General features: G+C 34.8%; 1 protein-coding gene across 5 annotated transcripts in view; it reads right to left on the bottom strand.

Moving 5' to 3' along the window:
• Positions 1–576: 576 nt before the first annotated feature.
• ZMYM1 (zinc finger MYM-type containing 1) overlaps positions 577–21,381 on the bottom strand; it is a 32,849-nt gene continuing 12,044 nt past the window's right edge. The window contains exons 2-11 of one of the 5 annotated variants that reach the window (XM_058553629.1): positions 18,979–19,162; positions 16,574–16,743; positions 15,362–15,434; positions 13,999–14,248; positions 8,381–8,555; positions 8,077–8,289; positions 6,120–6,273; positions 5,103–5,240; positions 4,879–4,916; positions 577–4,348 (exon numbers count right to left, since the gene is read on the bottom strand). In XM_058553629.1, coding sequence (XP_058409612.1) covers positions 2,036–4,348; positions 4,879–4,916; positions 5,103–5,240; positions 6,120–6,273; positions 8,077–8,289; positions 8,381–8,555; positions 13,999–14,248; positions 15,362–15,434; positions 16,574–16,732 — 3,513 coding nt within the window. In that variant the 5' untranslated portion in view covers positions 16,733–16,743; positions 18,979–19,162 and the 3' untranslated portion in view covers positions 577–2,035. The other 4 variants (XM_058553628.1, XM_058553632.1, XM_058553631.1 and 1 more) reach the window with 4 other exon arrangements.

The raw sequence follows: 21,381 nt of genomic DNA, 5'->3' as shown, positions 1-21,381 counted from the left end.
AAAGAATGAACATGTATACTCCATTTGGAGTATTATTCAGCAGTTAAAATAAATGAACTAGAAATCCATGTATAAATCTCAAAAACAACGAGGGAAAAAAGCAAATTGCAGAAAGATATGCACGATGCAACTCATATAAGTTTATATTTATATAGAGTTTATAAACATGTGAAACAAGGCTATGTATTAAGTATAAAATTATACACGCATGGAATGATGCATACCAAATAATCGTTGCCTCTGGGGAAAATAGAAGAGGAATGTTATCAGGAAAATATTTGCAAAGGAGCTTCAACTTGATCTGTAGTATTTTACTTCTGCAGTAACAATCTGGAGCATGGCAAAATGTTAGGATTTAATAGGACTGAATGTTATTTGTTATGTTCTTTGTATCTTTATATGTTAAAATCAACTATAATTTTTTAAAAAGTAAAGTAGGATTGATAATAAATCTAAGAATGTGTATGAAAAACAACTAAATAAAATAAATCATAGATTGCCTAATCAAGAAAGAAAACATGTACAGAAGATCAATGAAGAAAGTAAGTCAAGGTATATCGAAGAAATTAAGAGAATACTTTCTACAACTCTAAGCAAATACATTTAAAAGAAAGCCTCAATGAAATGTATGCTCTTTCTAGAAAAATGACAAATTACAAAAATTGATGAGAGAGAGAAAGATACAGCAAGGGAAAAAGCGGCAGAGAAGTTTTCGTCGAAAAAAAAAAATCCAGGCCTAGATATATCTACCACTAAATTCTTTCAAATCTTGAGGAACAGATTTCCTTTGTTATCTAAACTTTTCTAAAGTATAAAGATAGAAAAAGAGTCCTTTCTTTTGGCATTCTTTGAAAAATAGTTATATTTTCATAAAGTAGGTTAAGAATTCCTATTGTGTCATGCAGCTACTGTGTCAACCAAAAACACAGCAAGGTTTAGAATTTTAACATTTAAATGTGACCGTTCACAGAAAAAGAACTACAAATGGCTCAAACAGATACCCAACCTTATTCCTAAGTGAAAATACAAAACTCCACTGAGATTTAACCTCCAGAGGTTAAAATACCATTATTCAACTAACAGGTTGGCAAAGATCAAAATGTTCGATAACACTGTTTAATAAGGATTCCAGGAAATAGGCAATCTCCCACATTGGTAGTGGGACTGTGAACTGGCAGACTCCTTACAGAAAGATATTTGACAATATCTATCAAAAATAAGAATGCACAGGGGCCAGCCTGGTGGTGTAGCAGTTGGGTTCACGCGCTCCGCTTTGGTGGCCCAGGGTTTGCAGGTTCGGATCCCGGGCACGGACCTACACACCACTTATCAAGCCATGCTGTGGCAGGCGTCCCACATATCAAGTAGAGGAAGATGGGCATGGATGTTAACTCAGGGCCAATCTTCCTCAGGGAAAATGAGGAGGATTGGCAACGGAAGTTAGCTCAGGGCTAATCTTCCTCACACAAAAAAAAGAATGCACAAATCTTCTGACCTAGTAATTCCAATTTAAAATTTTATCTTACAGTAACTCATTCATGTGCAATATGATCTATGAAAAAGGTTGTTAAATGCAGCACTATTTACAACAGCAAGATTGGAAAGAAAATATTTGTCAGCAGGGATTGCTCAAATATTTTCTGGTACATCCATACAAAGAAATATTATGCAGTTGTAAAAAAAAGAATCAAGAAACTCTTTATGTACTGATATGGGACAATCTCAAAAATAGCATTCTAAGTGGAAAAGACAGGTTGAAGAACAGTGTGCACTGCACAGTACCATTTATGAAAAATATCTCCAGAAGGATATTTGAGAAACAGATAACACTTCAGGGAGGGGGAACTGGGTATTATAAAAGGGAAGGAAACTTTTCACTGTATATCATTCTATGTTTTCTGAATTTTGAACTAAGTGAATGTTACATATTCTGATGAAAGAATTTTTTTTCTTAAAAGACAAAATTTTGAAATAAAAACTGTAACAGTCCAACAGAAATACAAAATTCTGTTAGGTAAATTCAACTTAGAAAGTATTACATTTCTTTCATCTGATGGATAAACTTTTCCACAATTCCATTGAGTCTTTCAGGCTCCATCAGTTTATTTACCAATTCCTGCTCAACAGCCATTAGGGCCAGGCCACTAAGCTTCTCTTGTCCCATGGTATGACACAAATATGTTTTAAGACGAGGCAGTGTAGAAAATGAGTTTTCAGCGCTTGCTGAAGTAATTGGCCAAGACAAAGCAATATATAATAGCTTTGATATGCAAGGAATGTTATTGTGAAGACCATGCTGAATAAACAAATAGCCAAGATTGATGAAGTTGATACAATCATAATCTATGACAAAGTTGAGCTTTGCATATTGCCGGTAAAATCTAAGTTCTGGAATGATGTCTGCATCAAGTTTATAAAATTCTTGGACATGTTTGGCTGTTGCTTCATTTAATGGTTCATGCCATTTAAATAATAGTTCTGAAATTTGCTTCATTTTGCAATAATCAAACTCTGAAAAACATAATTTTAAATTTTGTAATATAGTATCCAATCCTTGGTAATAAATATTAATTTTATATTGTTCTTCTGTTGAGGTAGGAAAAAACATACTATCTGAATTGCCAAGATCTACTGTTTTCTGAATTTTTCTTTTTTTCTGAAAAGAAGGTCTTTCAACTTCAAAACCTTTACAGGTTATTTTTTGACATACCTCTTCTGTTCTGTCCCAGATAGTTTTGAAATAGACATCATTTCTTTCAGATGATAAACATTCCAAAATTGCTTCTATTTTTGAAGACAAAGAAAAAATGTCTATGGTTTCACTTTGAAGCTCTTTGGAAAGAATTCCTGTAACACTCAGCACTCGATAAAGAAATTTCAAACAAAAGATAAATTCAAATTTGGAAACCGATGTCACCAAATCACTCAATTCATTGGCCAAACTTTTGTTTGAAGCATGGCTTGATACAACTTCCAGTGTTTCAATAATCTCTGGAAGATCCTCAATCACAGATAGTAACGTACGATCATGGACTGTCCAACATGAATGTGATGTATGTTTCTTGCATGTTTTGTTTTGACTTAGCTTACAAATGTTTCGAAAATTTGCAGACATTTCCCCAGACATATGAATAGTGTTGAACAAAGAACTGAGAGTATTTAGAGCACTTCGGAGTTCTTTTACTTCTTTACAAAACCTAATTACTGCTAAATCCAAAAAGTGCGCATAACAATGTATGTATAAAGCTCTTGGCTCTTCCTTCTTGAATTCTGCTGCAATTTTATTAAATTTTCCCCTCAAATTAGTGGCACTATCATAGGCCTGGCCATGTATTTTATTCAAATCAACTCCAATTTGCTGCAGGTAAGTTTTGATAGTCCTATGTAAATTGGTCCCAGTCATCTCTTCAACATCTATAAAACCCAAGAACCTTTCTTTAATTAAGATAGACTTTGCTGTTTTTTGTGGGTATCTTACACAAATTGAAAGCTGTTCTTTAGTAGCACTATCATTTGTCTCATCACATATTATTGAAAAAGCTGAGGAGACATTGATCTCATTCACAATATCTTGCAACATTTCAGTCTTTATTATTTCAATAATATCATTCTGAATTTGTGTACTATTATAGAATTCAACTTGTGAATTCATAAGTCGAAATATTTCTTCTCCTTTATCTTTTGCTCTAATTTCTACCAATTCTAAAAAATTGCCTTTATTCACAGATGAAACAGACTGGTCATTTTCTCTTAAGGGTAAATACTGCTTTCCAAAAAATAAAATATTTTCAATTATAAGCTTTAGGTACTTTTTATTTTCTTCAATCTTTTTTGCATGAATAGGTAAATTAGCATTGACAGCTTCATCACAAAATTGGTATTCCCTCCAAAATTGCAATGACTTCAAATGCATTTCACTTTTTTCATGCTTTCTGAATTTTTCCAGAGTTTTTTTCCAATTAGAAATTCCTTGGGCTGCAAGTGACTCTCCTCCACAGCTAAATTTTTTTTCGCAGAACAACTGGCACGAATAACAGAATATCACATCCTTTTTAAAACTGTTTCCCAAATGCTGCAAATTTGAACGCCAAGATTTTTTAATATTTCGTGATTTACCTTTAACTTTTTGTACTTTGGATGTAAATTTTGGATGACATAGTCCATCACTTATTTTCACAGATTTCATACTGTATGTAGCATCTTGTTTTGACACTTGATCTTTTTGTACTTCTATACTGGAGCCAACTGTACGCTGACCGAGTATTGATGAAGACGGTGAAAGGCTTGGCTGTTCCACACTACTATTAGCAACAGTACTATTTGATTCACTGGGTGAACTCTTAGAAATCTTCGAGAGAAAATGATAAAACAACGTTTGTTTTAACAGTTTTCAAATAATCAATTAAAACATCGAACACATCTATTCTAATACAATAAAATGAATGGGTGAGTTACAGTATGAGGTCTGCTAGGGGGAAACATTAACAATTATTTATAACTTATTCATTTGCTATCTAGATTCAGCATTAAATGTTCAAAGGATCTTTAGGTATATAATTGTGACAAAAATAATTTTTATTGCTCAGGTGACTAGAATTGCTTAATAAATTTTAAAAAAGGCAATTAAAGACCCCAAAGGAAAAACTATGACTAGCAATACTTCTGTTTAAATATTCCTATTAATAATTTCAAGTCAAACTTGAGATTTGGAAAATTGAATGTGAATATCAGAAGGTGTTTATTGCTCTACTTTTTTGAGCTCTAGGATCAAAATTGGAATGAATATGCTTATAAATATATAAATGAATATACACACCCATACAAAATATGCTTAAAAAAGAAAAGACAGCAGCAAAAAAAATTAAGAATAAAACTTACATCTGCAATGACATTTGCTGTTACTGAAGAAACTGTACCTAGTAAAATAAATTAGAGCATAAATTAAAGATCTTATACTACAATCTATAAAATAGCATCGTAAACTGTAATTGCTTATCTCATATCAGGCAACAAAAACAAACTTAGAATACAGATAGATTCATCACGTATGGCAAAATAGTGTGTATGTTATATATGTCAAATATCTTCATATCACTTTTTACCTTGTAAGACATCAGAGTTCACGATGGGCAGGGCAACATGAGTTTCTGCCAATGACACTATATTGCTTATAATTGGAGTTGTATCTTTCTTTGGAGAAAGGAGCTCCGTTGAAACACCGTGCACCATGGAAACATTTACTGATAAAAATAAACAAAAAGATTTCTTATAAACCAGGCAGAATCAATCAATCACAAAGCACTGTTTAAGAACAAGTGTTTCAACAAACAATGCAAATACCTAATAGCTTTAGGTATTGCTGGGTATTGGAGTAACTTTTATTAGGGCTTAGGGATAGCCAGGTTATTTAGACTAACATTAATAATAACATTAAACTAAAAATTTGCATTTCCTATCATCTTATATCTTTTACCTTTGCACACAATTTTTCAGTCCTTTTATATCATTTGCTTGAAATTTCAAGCAAATCTTTACTGTGAAAATTACCCATGAAGAAGAGAAAAGAGATTCCTATAGAATCTCCTAATGGGTATCATTTCTAACTCTTTCAGAATTCATAAACCCCAACTTGAATGATCTAGATTGGTGTTTAAGCTAGTATTGCAGCGATTTCTCTAATAAGCCAGTGTGCAAGATGTATAAGCCCCAGGGGCATCATGCACTCTATTGTCTAGGTAAATAGCACCAATGGTCCTATGTGAGGCTCTCTGATAGAATACTTAGTTGACCCTGGATTATTTATGCTTTTCTATCAGTGAACTTCAAAGTATTTCCAACTACCTCTACTTCACGTGAAAAATGTAACTAACAGCCTTGTACAAAGCAGGGCTAAGTACAAGATTCTACAGTCTAAGACAACAATCTTTACAAATAAGTATTAAATCTCTGGTGGTGAAGTAGCCTTCCTTTTATATAAAAATACTTGAAAACATTGCAACAAGTTTTGGATTGACTTTTAAGTCAGTTTAATTGGAAAATGAATCAAGGTTATAAAGTAAAGGAAAGCAGTAATATTCTTCAAATTACTAAACCTCTGATAACTGCTAAACAACCATTACCTGTAGAAGATTCCATCTTAGCTTTACTGTAAGCAGAGAAACAATTAATAGAGCAGAAAAGCTCTGTCTTCCCCAAGTCATTGGTAGTCTCAATCATTTCATCTGAGGGCTTCAATGATTTGCAAAGAACAGATGTAAGTGTTTTGGCTGGTTTCTGTTTAGAGATTAAAATAATATTCATATTCCTAGTATATGACATACATTGCTAACCAACAAAAAAATACCCACTACCACTGCTCTTAGTTGAAATATTACAAATAATGACAATGAGGCCACATTTTTACACTTTCTTAAAAACCAGAAAAAAAGGCACTATAGATTGCAATGACTAAAATAAAGGAAACTGGTCAATCTATTAGATAACTACTTGTATTATTTGTCAGATATATTAGTGGCAATAATAATACATATGCAAGCAATGAAGAAAGTGGTCATAGAAGATGTTCATCATTCCAAGTAATCAACTGGATAAATAAACAAAAGTCTTATAATTATAGGTCTTTCCTCAATGCCAGCTTGGGCATCAACTCAGGAAAGCCTTCTGTTGGTGCTAAGGAGAAGCCAGAAAAGGGTGCTTAACACATGTTACAAGATGCTGTGGGAATCACTGTTTTTCTAGGCTAACTTCATGGTAAAAATTGCAAGCATACTCTAAGAAAGCAGGATACAAGCAGTAAGAGGTATAGAATACAGTGCCTTCAGTAAGCAGTAAGTATGCAAAGGAAAAGGATATAAACTGTGAGGTTCACCATCTATTCTTTCTAGTGAAACATGAACCATTATTCCTGGACTTAACACCAATAGCAATGACGAAATAGAACTGCTTTTGGGGGCGCAAAGACAAATGAAAATAACTTGTACAGATTCTCCTTTTCTGTGAAAGAATGGAATACTCAAAGGAACAATGTAACAAAAAGTTGAGTATAATTTTGAAAATTTCTATTTTTATCTTTTATTAGTATCAATTTTTATATTTTGAGAAACCCCTAACAATTCACCAGTATTTAACTTAAACAACATTAGTGGTATAATTTATAATTAATTTACTATTCATCTGAGAAAGCTAATAGTAAACTAATACACTCTATGAAGATGTGGCCAAAATAATTACAATTTTACCAAACAATCTACTTTTTAAAATAAAAAGATACCCCGTTTTTAGATTCATAAATTTGAACATTTTTCTAATTCTTGATTATAGTTCACTAACAATATGGGTTTTCTCCATGATCACTATCGCACAATATCTTACACGCAGGGCATAGTGTTAGGTGGTGCTTTTTCACTCCATACATCCAGGTCAGCCCCGCCCCATCACACAGGCTGAATAACTGAGTACTCAATATAATTGTTTGTTTCTAAGGAAGAATTTATATTGGGTCTCAAAGCATCATCTGAACAAGCAAGATATATGACAGTTCCACCTCATGAAAGGGGATCAGATGACTAATTGTGTTCACCTCACTTAGTCCACCAAGTGGGCCAGCTTCTCTGCTCTCAGAACCACCCACTCAAGGCTCTCCTATCAGAAACAGGGGATTATTTCTCATTGGTTTATTTCCTCCTATGACTGATTCAGAAAAAGCACACGACATACTTGATTCATCTTAACTTTGCTCAGGTGTAGGAATTAAATAAATGGAATTAAAAACTGCTTGCCTTTTCTTCAAGGTAAGATTATTACCCTGAGATTCTTTAGGAAAATCTCCATACAGCTCTTATGAATTGTTATGCAAGAAGGAACTGTCAGTAGTCTTTTATTTCATCTCCTTCATCATCTTACAACTGAAACTATGTCCAATGGTACTAAAATCTACATCCCCACATTTCCCCAAAATGGAACCATTCACAAGGCAACCAATGGAAGGAACTCAATCTCCAATTTTTCATTTGACTCCTATTCAGTCAGATTCAAATGGAGCGGTCCTCACTTTATGCAACAGATTTTTATGCATACCTGCTTATATGCTGTAATACTCTTTGAACTACTAAAGTAATGAGACTGTCCTTCCATCGGAAGTATATGGAACAGAATAGAGCTACTGTAACAGTAAGCGCCACAGTTCTCACAACAGTTCATGATGAGGTTGTTAGCAGAGTGAAACTTGGAAAAACAGGCATTACTGCAAAGACTATGTTTCATGTTCTGGTATTTTACTTCATACTGAATCTAGGATTGAAGAAAAAAGATTCAGTAAAAGCTCTGATATTTAAGCAGAATAATCAGGGTTCCTAAGGGTTTTAAAAAAATTGCAACTTACAACAGTAGTCTTCTGACACATGCTGCACTTGGTTAAAATGTTATTAGTACATATGGTAACAAATTGTTTTCTTTTTTCTTCATATGACAAAAGACAAGATTGGCTGCAAAAATTTTTACTAGAGGTAGTATCTTCCAGCTGGACACTGATCACATCCTTTAGATTTAAAATGTCTCTAAAAATAAATAAGAGCACCATTAAACACTTTTACAATTATAATTTTTCTCTTCACAAGCTAAATCACTCCCGCAAACCACCCTCTCTCCCATTGTTTCATTTACCTGAAGAACTGTGAATTAGTAGTAAAAACATCAGCCTTGAAATAAGAAAACCTGAATTTGGCATCTAGTTCTACTATTAAGTAACAATAGATAAGTCATTTATCCTCCCTAAATGTTATTTCCTCAACTATAAAGTAGGAATTATAAAACACATCCGCTAGTGCAGTTTTGAGGATTACCTAGCCTGTATTAGTTGGTGTTAGTGAGAACAGAATGATGATGAGAAATCATACCTGACCAACTTTGGAATCTACTGGACAGAGGATTTCAAAGTATGGTCTGCAAATCCCTGGGGATCTCCCAGATACTTTCAGGGGGTTCACAAGATCAAAACTATTTTCATAATATTAAGATGTTATTTGCCTTTTTCACTGTGTTGACATTTGAATTAATGGTGCAAAAGCAACAGTGGGCCCCTACAATTCCACTCCTAGGCATATATGCCAAAGAATGGAAAATAAGTACTCAAGAAAGTACATGTACGCGCATGTTCCTAACAGCACTATTTACAGCAGCCAAAAGATGGCAACAGCTCAAATGTCCATCAATGAATGAATGGTTAAACAAATTGCAGCATATACATAGAGCAGAATATTGTTCAGCTATAAAAAAGGAATGAAGTACTGATATACATGCTACAACATGGATGAACTTCAAAAACATGCTAAGGGAAAGAAGCCAGACACAAAACGTCACATGCTGTATGATTCCATTTATATGAAATATCCAGAATAGATAAACTCATAAACAGAACACAGAGATCGGTAGTTGCCAAGGGCCAAGGGGAGAGGAGGGAGGGCAATGGGGAGACACTGCTTAATGGATAAGGCATTTTTCCTTTGGAGTGACAGCAATGTTTTGGAACTAGATGTGGTAGCTGCACAACACTGTGAATGTATTAAATGCTACTGAAATGGTTTTTTGTTATATGAATTTCACCTCAATAAATTGGGAAGAATGAAAAAGCAATGGTGGGTAAAACTGCCAGAGCTTTTATACAAATCAAGGCAGTGGCACCAAAATGTACTAGTATTTGTGTTATTCACTGCCATGCATTTGCTGTAAAAATTATTCACTTTATTAAACTTGATCCTTGAGTACAACTTTTCATTATTCTGCGTGATGAAATGAGACACAGGCATAAGTATTTCCCCTGCACACCCAAGTATGATGGTTGTCTCAAGGAAAATCTCATGTGGGAACGTTCAAGAGTTACAATGTGAGTTAGACTTTTTTCACACAACACATTTTTACTTGAAAGAACAACTATCAGACAAACTGTTAACCAGAACTGAGTATCTGGCAGATATTTTCTCAAAAATGAATAAAGTAAAACTGTTACTTCAAGGAAAACAACTGCCAATATTTATTGCCAACGATAAGATTTGAGCTTTCATTGAAAATTAGAATTTTGGAAAACTTGTATCTGCCACCTCCAGCTTCATCGTTTCCCAACACTTAAGACTTTCCTAATGAGATTAGTGGTGATTTTTTTTTTTAACAAATGTGATTTTAAAAATATTGCATAATGAAATCTGTCAACATTTGGAAGATCTACCCAACTCAGTGAACCAATATTTTCCAAATGATAGCATGTAATGCAAATCATTCATGGGTAAAAGAATCATTCAAAGTACAAATAGACCAATGAATTTTAACATTAACAGTACAAAAAATTCACTGATATGGTTTCAGATTCCACATCACAACTAATCCTTAAGAAACTACCACTTGTTTTCCGGTGGGCTGGCCCCGTGGCTTAGCGGTTAAGAGCGCTTGCTCCGCTACTGGCGGCCCGGGTTCGGATCAGGGCGTGCACGGACGCACCACTTCTCCGGCCATGCTGAGGCCGCATCCCACATACAGCAACTAGAAGGATGTGCAACTATGACGTACAACTATCTACTGGGGGACTTTGGGGAGAAAAAAAAAAGGAGGAGGATTGGCAATGGATGTTAGCTCAGAGCCGGTCTTCCTCAGCAAAAAGAGGAGGATTAGCATGGATGTTAGCTCAGGGCTGATCTTCCTCACAAAAAAAAAAAAGAAAAGGAAACTACCATTTGTTTTCTGGTGTAGTATCAAAGAAGAGCAACCACAGTTATCTAAAAGGCTATTAAAACACTTCTCCCTTTTCCACATATTTGTAAGGCCAGATTTTCTTCAGATTTCAACCAAAATAACATTTTCCAATAAACTGAATGCAGAGGCAGACATGAAAATCCAGCCAGATATTAAAATGGCTTGCAAAACTGATAAAACAATGCTCACTAAATTTTTCTTAAAATTTCTCTTCTCAATAAATTAAAAAAGTATACGGCTATCTTTCATAAAAATATTATTTATGTCAACAGGCACTGAAGTTTATTATTTTTAAATGAGTTAATAGTTAAAAATTTCTCAGTTTTAATTTCTAACACAGTATATATTGGTAGACATAACCTATATAAACTAAAGCTCTTTGGGTCTTCAACAATTTTTAAGAGTGTAAATGGGTCCAGAGACCAGAAAATTTGAGAACTGCTGCTACAGGAAATGCCAAGATATCTGGCTACCTAGAACCCTCAGAATATCAGTCTTTCAGCATAATAGTTTTCCAGATGAAATACTCCTGAAATCAACACTATTTTAACACTTCAAAATTTATAAATTTTTAATGTATTAGGATCTCCTTCTTAAAGAGATGGCACCCAAAATAACAGGTGCATTTCTCTATCACATCAGTCATTTAACTGGTTTAAAATATAGCTCTAAATGCAGTACCTGAATTGTGCTATCCTTGTACTTCATTTGACAAAAATTTTTCTAGGATTCACTGTGTGCCAGGTAGTGTTTAGGCCTTGGTGATATAAAAATGAGTATAATCTAGCCCCTAATGTCAAGAGGTTCATAGTCTAACCAGGGCAATATCAATTCTTCAAAAACATTAATTTTATGATCAATGAATGCTTTGGGAGTTATGAACACCATGAAAACACAGACCATGGAACAATCAATCTGGGGAAGGTTGGGGGTAGTAAGAGGAGAGGAAGGAATGGTGTGGGAATAGACAAGAGGTAAGGATATCTGAGGCAGGCCTTTAAGACAGAAAGAAATGAGCCAGATGGGAAGGGAGGCAGAAGAACTGCATCGGCAGAAGCGTGGAAGTCTGAAAACGCTTACTGGTTTTTGCTGCTATCAGCACGCTAGATTGCTGGCTTCTAATCTAAGGCCTCATAAATAAAAAATCAAAAAATGAATTTTGTTACAAGTGCCTAAAAACAGCTTGAACAAATTCTGAGCATAGGTCTGAACAACTTTTCTACAAATAAATGTTACGGCATTAGTGCATGGGCCTATTCTGAACTCTATTGATTGCTTCCAGGATCTCTGGTTGGTTCTAACTGGCATACCTAAGTGCAGAAACAACACTGAAATACACAGCTCTCAAAAAAAAGTCTTATTTTTCTAATATGATTTAAAACGTCATTTTCAAAGCTCTTTCATTTGGCTCATGAAATAGAATAAAAACTGCATTAACTCAAAACAGATTTCAAATCACTGCCATAAAAGAAACTTCAACAATAAGTGGTAATTAGCTATAAAATCTTAGAAACTAAATATTAGTACAAGAGGCTAATGAATGTAAAATAAAAGTTTTGAAAAAAGCATAGGTTACTCTGAACAATGGGTAGATGGCCTCTCCCAGTCTAAGCATTACTACCACCTTTCTGCCAACCTATAAAATAGTATTTTGTATCAAAAAAATTTTATTCCAAAGGAAGGAAAACTTGTTTCGTATTTTTGCTCATACTGGATCTCCTTGCCTTAGAGAACAACTTACACACTAACAGCCTTTTCAATCTGTCTGAGACATCTGCTAAAGATGTATAACGGGTAAACTCAACACAGCAACAAGATACCTTAACTTTTCAGGGCCTCAGTTTCCTCAAAACCAAAAGAAAATGTTTGGACTGGATGATCTCTAAGGTCCCTTCCAGTTTTGATTCTGCAGAGAAAGAAAGCAGGCTGAAGAGAGTGCCATATAGTGCATAGCAAAAAAGAAAAAAGACAAAGCATAGTATTGAAGAGTTGAAAAAGCACAAGAGAAAGGCAAGTAGAGTTCCAGGGAGTGAGACCTGAAGCAGCAGTCAAACAAGGAGCTGAAGCAACCAATAAAAAGGGTTTGTGAGTTTGTTAAGAGAATAATAATAGTGATAACTAAAATTTACTGAGTTCTTAATAAATGCCAGTACTGTTCTGATACCTTAAATATATTATTTAATGCTCATAATTCTTATGTACATTTATTAAAACAGATGGGAATACTAAGAAAGAAGTTCTTAATGCTTTTCAAACTTTAGCATGTATTTGAATCATCTGGGGATAAATGCAGTTCTGATTAAGCAGGTCTGGGCAAGACCTGAGATTCTGCATTTCTAACAAACTCCCAGATGACCGCTGCTCAGGGATCACACTTTGAGTAGCAAAATGTAACTGTAAATGAGGGAAGCAAGATTCAAATTATGGCAATCTGATTCCAAAACAAGACATTATTTGAAAGGAATTTATTATATTTAGAAGCAAAATTGGTGGCCTATGTGTTTTCTTGTTCTGAAACAACGACATTTAAAACTTAGTATTTGCACTCAATGAGTACAAACCAACCAGAATTATAGTACAATAAGGAGGCTCTGAACACGTGAAGCACTGATCCTTTATACATCTCAGGGTAGAGTTCAAGGTTCTGGACATTTTTCACTAATTCATTGTGAAATTACTACTACTTGCTTTCTCTGTATCCAAAGTGCCTCACATAAGTAAAAAAGTTAGCAACAAAGACCCCAACAATAGATCATAGAAATCTTGAAAAGATTACATCCGTCCATCTATGTTTACCTATGGCTATTAAATTTTTCAAAACAATTAAATAACTTCATTTACCATTACAAGAGAAACACATAATTTTACACCTTGGAAGATCCAAAATAACTGTCAAATGCTTAATTTTTTAGTAGTTGCTCCCTATACAGTTAAATGATAAAATACAATGGGCATATAATAATCCCACATATAGAGAATTCCGAGTGGAAAAAGTAGGAAAATAAGTTTTGGAAGTCACATTATTTAAAGTTGAAGAGAAACAGAACTCCTCACATTTTCATTTCTGCAAATCTCTCAATAAACAAAAAAACTATTTCTGAAGAATGTATTAGAGGAACTGAAAGCAGAAGCAGCTTCTTTTCACTCAACCAAGGTGATACTTCTTCAGAAAAAGTGAAAATGTAGAAAATTACAACCAACACTCTGATCAAGATCTATGTAGGGAAGTAATAGGGAGTGTAATTTAGAATTATATACTTTGAGCAGTTTGAACAAGTTCTCTTGGGAGTTGCTGGTGAATTGGCAGATGAGATGTATTCAGCGATGCACGGTGTGGAGCAGAAAAGCTGACTAGACCCTTTCCTCTGATAAGCTGTTTGCCCCTTCTGAAGAATTTTTTTACAACCAGAACAGGAAACCTGAATAGCTGTAGTTGAAACTGAAGGAAGCATTTTACTCATGCCAGATGATGCCAGAGAAAGCTGAATGCCAGTAGTCAACTGTGAAGCTATAAACACAAAACAGAAAGAAAAAAATTAGTATGCTTCTTTCATTTTCTTTTAGAGGTTACTTCTCCTGGATTTGAAACCCAAAACAAACAATGCACTATTCAAAGGCATTCTAAAAAAGTAGGGGGCCGATGCTCGGTCTATAAGATCCTGATAATCCTGTACTATCATGGAATGTGCCCACATGCCTGAAAAAATAAGTGGCATGTTAATTATAGCAGGTTGAACTTTTTACGTTTTTTAATGCAAAGCATTATTTTTTAAATGTGAACGCTGAGGCAAAAAAAAATTTAGCTCACAATGGAGAAATGCAAGTTTGCACATATTTCATTACTTTTTAGTTTCACATAATACGCAACAAAAATGAAAAATATATTTATCTTAATTTAAAAAGCCAAACACATCAAAGTGATTACATTTAATTCAGGATTAGTCAATAGTCGCTATGACATTATAAATTTAGGTCCTGCAGTAATTGGATTACATTGCATCTTTAAACCATAATAATATCTCCAATAATTTAATAAGTTAGTCTCTTCAAAATAATTAGAAAGCAAATGTTTTCCTGTGCATATAAATTCTCTTGATTTTTATATATGTTTACAGCATAGTCTTACAATTGAAAATAGGACAAAAGTATACAGCAATATTCCTTTTAAATATGAAAACTGAAAATAACCCAAATACCCAGGAACAGGAAAGTGATTACAGGGACTACGATGTTATCAATATGATGGAATAAATATGCAACCATGAAAAAAATGAAGACTATGAGAAAACATTAAAAGGTATATTTGAGTTAATGTTAAAAAATAAACAAAAAAAAAAAGTAGGGGGCCAGCCCAGTGGCGTAGTGGTTAAGTTCGCACGCTGCTTTGGCAGTCCAGGGTTCCTGGGTTTGGATCCCAGGCATGGACCTATACACCATTCATCAAGCCATGCTGTGGCAGAGTCCTATATACAAAGCAGAGGAAGACCGGCAACAGATATTAGCTCAGGGCCAATCTTCCTCACCAAAAATAAATAAATAGATAAAATAAAATTAAGAAGTAGAATAAATTGACTACTATATTGGTCAGAATAAATATGATTAACTTAAACAATTCTGTTACCACTGTCTGAAAACGCAGAATTTATTTTCAGTTCATTCTCCTGAGTTTTGGGCTGTTGGGCTTGACAATACTCCTAAAAAAGAGTTGAAAATAATGAATACAATGTGTTTAAAACAACCAGCCATTCTATGGAAAATGACAAATTATGCTCAAGTCTGTTCAGTGAATTGTATAATTGAACTGAACCATGGTACATATGTAAGCACTCCCCTTTTGGTGACCTTTGGCTGATAATACCAATCAATTACTGCATTATTTTCTATTGTACTCAGATGTGACTTCAAAAATTTTTGTTAACACAGTCCCTCAGTAGCTACTACAAATAGACAGACTTAATAATGACACCTATTTTCCCTCCTTGTTCTAATCACTAACAGCTAATTGTCTTCATAAAGACCTTAAACACAAAAATTGTTAGATTGGGCTGAATGAGTCTGACAAAGGAGGATTTTTTCAGAGCAGCAGGTAATCTATCTAAACATGATCTATGTGTTTGAATGTCCATGGGTTGAAGAAGCAACAGATACTTCCTAAATGGACAACATTGCCCAGTGTCACCAGCTCAATGGGAGTCATATCCTTACTTGATACTGATTTACTTTAGGCCTATTGCTAAAAAGAATACTAGAAATAAATTAAAACTGAATTTACTTTTTGTTTCGTTAGAAATTTCAAGTGGTTCACATGCAAACATTCTAAGGAAATTTGGCCCTACTTAAGAACACTCACAGTTTTAGTCACTTTATCCTTTATATGTTTTTTAGCATCTGATACGCCTAAAAAAGTTTAAGAATAAACATGAAACTATTTTGGATAAAAAAATTATAAAGAAAAAAATTCTAAGAATTTAAAATTTACTAATTCTACCACTTAATAGAGGCAGTAGCATAAAAACATATAATGGGTTATTTGTATTGTTTCTATTCAAGAAAAATGAAAACAAAAAAGTGGTACCTTTAGCTAGGCCCATAATATCCTAAGCAATGCTTTTATCAATCCAAAACCAAATTCCAAACAGTCCATTCTTCTCTCAAATCACATTCTTGTGTATACTTGTTATGGCATTTAATAGCACACACCTTGTATCATTTGATCAACTGCTTTGGGGATGATAAGGATTTACGATTTTCAACCAATAAACCAGCATCTTAATAACTAAAATTTATAATTAAATGCTGCTCTAGAAAAAAGAAAATAAGGTAAAATATTTACCTGAGAATTGTCGGGTTCTGTCTTAATTTCATTTAGCTCCCCTAGCTGTGGTGCCACTGCCTTGTCACATTCATTATCTACCAGTGATTCTTTCATCTTAGTATCTGATGCAAAGGAATCCTTCAGTTCCAAACTAATGGGCTTCTTCTTGGGGAACATTTTCCAGATTCCTAAAATAAAATATAAATTGATGAAGAGTCTGATTTTAAAATCAGTCCTTTTAAATATGGTAATTTTCTAGAAGTACAAAAGGGTCTTTAGACAGCTCGGCCTCAAGGTTCTTTCACAGTACCAACATTGGCTTCCTTTTCTTTATCCATTATTCCCCAATATAACTTTGCTTTATACCTCTCCGGTAGATATACCTCTACGCTTTCTTCTGGGACTGGTCTTCTCCATTTCTATTCCCCCAGGCCTAACTATAGCATAAAAACACCAAACCTACAAGTTTATTTTTAACTTATCAAACAGTCTTAGAAAATATAAAGCCTTCTATCTGAGGTTAATCCAACCACCTGTACTCACTACCTCTCCCCGACACTGCCCTCCTATAGAGCCCATTATCATCTGCATCTTCAACTCCTCTTTCCCTCCTACTGGTCCTCACATTTAAGGACTTAAATACATTCAAGGATCCAACTTCTAAAGCTATTGCCCTCTCTGACCACTCCCTCCCTCATCCTTGAAATTCTCTCTTTCCATGAATCCTATGACTCCAAGATCTGTTTCTCCTATTTCTTTGCCAGTCGTCTTCTCATTTATTTCACTTGCTTCTAAAATATTTGTGTTCCTCCAAAGCACAATTCCCCAGGACTCTTCTCACTTGCTGTATGAGCACAACCTTAAATTCAACTATCATCTATAGGCTGATTTTCCCCTATACTCCTGAGTTGCAGCCCATATAACTAATTGCCTATTAATTATCTCCACTTGGATGTCCCAGTGGTCCCTCAAACTCAAGAGACTTAAAACTATACTCTTATATTATCGCTATAAACATGCTTTACACATGTTCTCTTTCTTGGTAAATTGCACTGTAACCGAACCTCTTAATTCTCAAGTTTGTGTGCCCAATGCACAGTAAGCCAAACACTGAGACACTGGTGCTTGGAGATGGAAAAGAGTTTATTCGAAATGGCCAAGAGGAGAAGGTGGGAGGCATGAGTTCTCTCAAATCTGCCTTAACAAAAGAAGGCAGGGGGTTTTATAGAGCTAAGGGGTGTGGCAGGAGGAGTTTCAGAGAAACAAAAGCATAATTCATGTTTCTTTCACTCTCAATAAGCCCCTGGGCAATCTAACTTCTGGGCATCAACTTCTGGGCTGGGGGCTGGTTATCCTGCGATCCTTGAAGGCATTCTCATTAATCTGTAAAACAAGCTCATAAATCCTTGTCACCCTTGAGTTACCCCTCAGGTTAAACAGGAAAATAGCAAATTGACAAGATTAATTTCTTTTCATAACAAGGTTGAAAGGTAATCTTACTGAATATTTACAGTAACCCTCAGGTACCTGGCTTCAATCCTCACTGTCTTTTTTTCCCTTCCTCATTCTTGTAGGAAGCAGAGTGTCAATCATTCTGGCTATTTCCTGCTGAAAGGGGGTGAAGAGGGGGAAACTGTGGAATGAAATTTTTCAACCTGAGACTGAAAATACTCTTGGATACTGGCTTATATTTTGCATTGTATGTTATTAGAATTGTTGCACCTCATTCACCAATTTTAGTACAACATCTAAAAGCACATTTTATCATCAAATATCTGGCCAGAAAAATAAGTAGTATACAGACAATCCATATTTGAATAGTCCCTGAAGAATAGATCTAATCCCTTGGGGAATCCAAGAGAACAGTCTTGAAAACCAGTCTAGACATTGTATGACATATCCAACTCTAGAAAGATTACTTGCCTTTGACAACATCTGAGAAATTCTAATAATCCAAGTGTCCTTCCAGGCTTGGGGGTCAAAGTCAACAAGGAAGCATAATAGCCAGTTTACAGATAGAAAACAAAAACCTCAAAGACAATTTACACAACTAGAATCTAATATCCACAAGTGTGTATTATAGTTTCTACTGAAACATAATTTTTCTCTCTAAAATCACCCTCATTTTTACTAAATATAGCCAAATTAAGACTAATCAGTTAACTTGGCCCAATTATTTACATATGTACACCAAGAATAGCAATTGATCATATAAACTCTTTTAAATCTGCTTTGCTGGAACTTTTTATAAGGAATCTCAGATTGAACTTTAAAGGCCTATTGAGGCCAGGAAAGCCAAGCCAAGAACCTGTCAACAGACTCCACCTGTGATACCTATAGATTTCGGTGAATTCCTCTCTTCTTGAAGTCCCCAAAATATTCTGAGGTTCCAGGCACCTGCTAGAGAAGTGATCTTTACTCACCTGGTAAGGTTGCTAGGTATCAGGTACAAGGTATCAGGCCAATATTTCCAAGTGGCTTTATTTCATAAAGTCAACCTTTATTCCTCAAAAGCTGTCTGGTCATATCTGAGTCTATGCATGTTTCTCTCAAATATGACATTCCAGTCAAAGCTTTGGTAATATAACCAATGTTTCCAATTGTGCCCTGTTATAAGGAGAACAGATTCTTATTGCACTCATGCATATAACTATATTGCACTTATGCAAAGAACAGATTCTTAGTGCAGTTATGCAAATAACTACATTGCCATGAAAACAATACTCACTCACTCACTCACTCACTAAGAGTTTCCAAATTCTGGAGGGATCAGGTAGGGAGAAATAGATAAAAGTTTCAATTTTGCTTGCAAAAGTATAATTTACCAAATTGCTATAAGTCATAGTTAGCTTGAGAGAAAAGAGAAAAAAATTTCCTCATCAGTTCATCCAGTCCCATGTAATCAACTCTTGATCTTGATCTTCTGTAAGCAGTTTCATGAAGTCATTAGTTTCTCCATTAGAGTTCTGTAATTTCTTACCCTGTTCAGTGTTATAATCTGAAAGTTTATCAGAAACTTGTATTCTAGATTGTGTCCTTTCCATGAATCTCTCTGAAGATGAAATACATCCGTAAAAACATCAGAGTAAAACAACAACTATCTGCAAAAGACAAGGAAACTTGGCTATTGCTATGACATACAACACTTCAAGATAATAAATAGAATTATGGCTGACAACCATGACAGATCAGAATTTTAGGAAGGTTATATAATTTTTAAAACATTTATATCAATAACATTTACCCACATAATACCACCTAAGAAGGTTTACCATCACTTATTTGACAATGCTTCCCATGTAATTTAACATACCAAATAAGCCTAATTAGTTTAGTATCTTCTTTGTAGGAAGACAGAGAACAAATTTCTTCCAGTAGTCCCGAGAATAACTGGAAGTTCTCAGTTTCCTTTTTTTTTTTTTTTAAGTCAAAAGAAAGACTTTAATTTTGGGAGAAGTTCATCAAAAATATCAAAAAGTTTTAAAACACTTGGTAAAATAGGAAACAAGGCTTAGTTATCCATTTAATCAAAGTGACAACAGAAATTATTTTAATAAAACATAGTTTTTTCTGTCTTTTATGTAGACTTATTCAAAGGTAAAGAAAACCTTTTATATCCTCTTTATCAAGAGCAGACCCAAAGTTAAAGAAAATTATAGCAAATTCTAATTTTGCACCAACTTACTTTTGACATTAAAACTCATTTACTGGGGCTGGCCTGGTGGCGCAAGCAGTTAAGCGCCCGCGCTCTGCTGCGGCGGCCTGGGGTTCACTGGTTCGGGTCCTGGGTGCGAACTGACATACTGCTTGGCAAGCCATGCTGTGGTGGCGTCCCATATAAAGTGGAGGAAGATGGGCACAGATGTTAGCCCAGGGCCAGTCTTCCTCAGCAAAAAAAAGAGGAGGATTGGGGGCCGGCCCCGTGGCTTAGTGGTTAAGTGTGCATGCTCTGCTACTGGCGGCCCGGGTTCGTATCCCGGTGCGCACCAACGCACTGCTTCTCTGGCCATGCTGAGGCTGCGTCCCACATACAGCAACTAGAAGGACATGCAACTATGACATACAACTATCTACTGGGGCTTTGGGAAAGAAAAAAAGGAGGAGGACTGGCAATAGATGTTAGCTCAGGGCTGATCTTCCTCACAAAAAAAAAAAAAAGAGGAGGATTGGCAGATGTTAGCACAGGGCTGATCTCCTCACACACACACAAAAAATTTACTTAATTGGATTCACTTTACTCTTAGACAACTTGACCATGCATACAACTCCTCAGGGTTTTACCTTCACAAACTTTCTGTAACTTTCTTTTTACATTCAGAATTTGTCCCAAGTTTTCCTTTTTCTTTCCTAGTACTTTAGGACAAATTTATCTTTCTTAACAAAACAAACAAATATCTCTATTCTTTATACCTTATTTACTGAAAACATTTTACTTTCCTTGTATACAGACTTTCTAGAAATACATGCCTTCTCTTAGAATATTCCTCAGAATGTACAAAACATGCCTATCAACAAACTGAAGCATTTTTTAGTTTCTCTGAGGTAAGAAACCAAAGGCAGATAAATCTATCCTTAATAATCAATTTCTAATATTTTATCTTATGTGCTAATGACCTAGATACTCAACAAATTTTCATCATTTAACTTAATTTAGCAAAAATTATAAAGTTTCAAGTTACCAAAAAGACCTAGATACTCAACAAATTTTCATCATTTAACTTAATTTAGCAAAAATTATAAAGTTTCAAGTTACCAAAAAGAATTTGGAAGTAGGCCGGCCCCATGGCTTAGCGGTTGAGTGCACGTGCTCTGCTACTGGCAGCCCA

This window comes from Diceros bicornis, chromosome 13 (assembly GCF_020826845.1).
Source record: "Diceros bicornis minor isolate mBicDic1 chromosome 13, mDicBic1.mat.cur, whole genome shotgun sequence".
NCBI lineage: Eukaryota > Metazoa > Chordata > Mammalia > Perissodactyla > Rhinocerotidae > Diceros > Diceros bicornis.
Note: the sequence above shows the minus strand (reverse complement) of the source record. Positions and strands in the feature narration are given on the sequence as shown.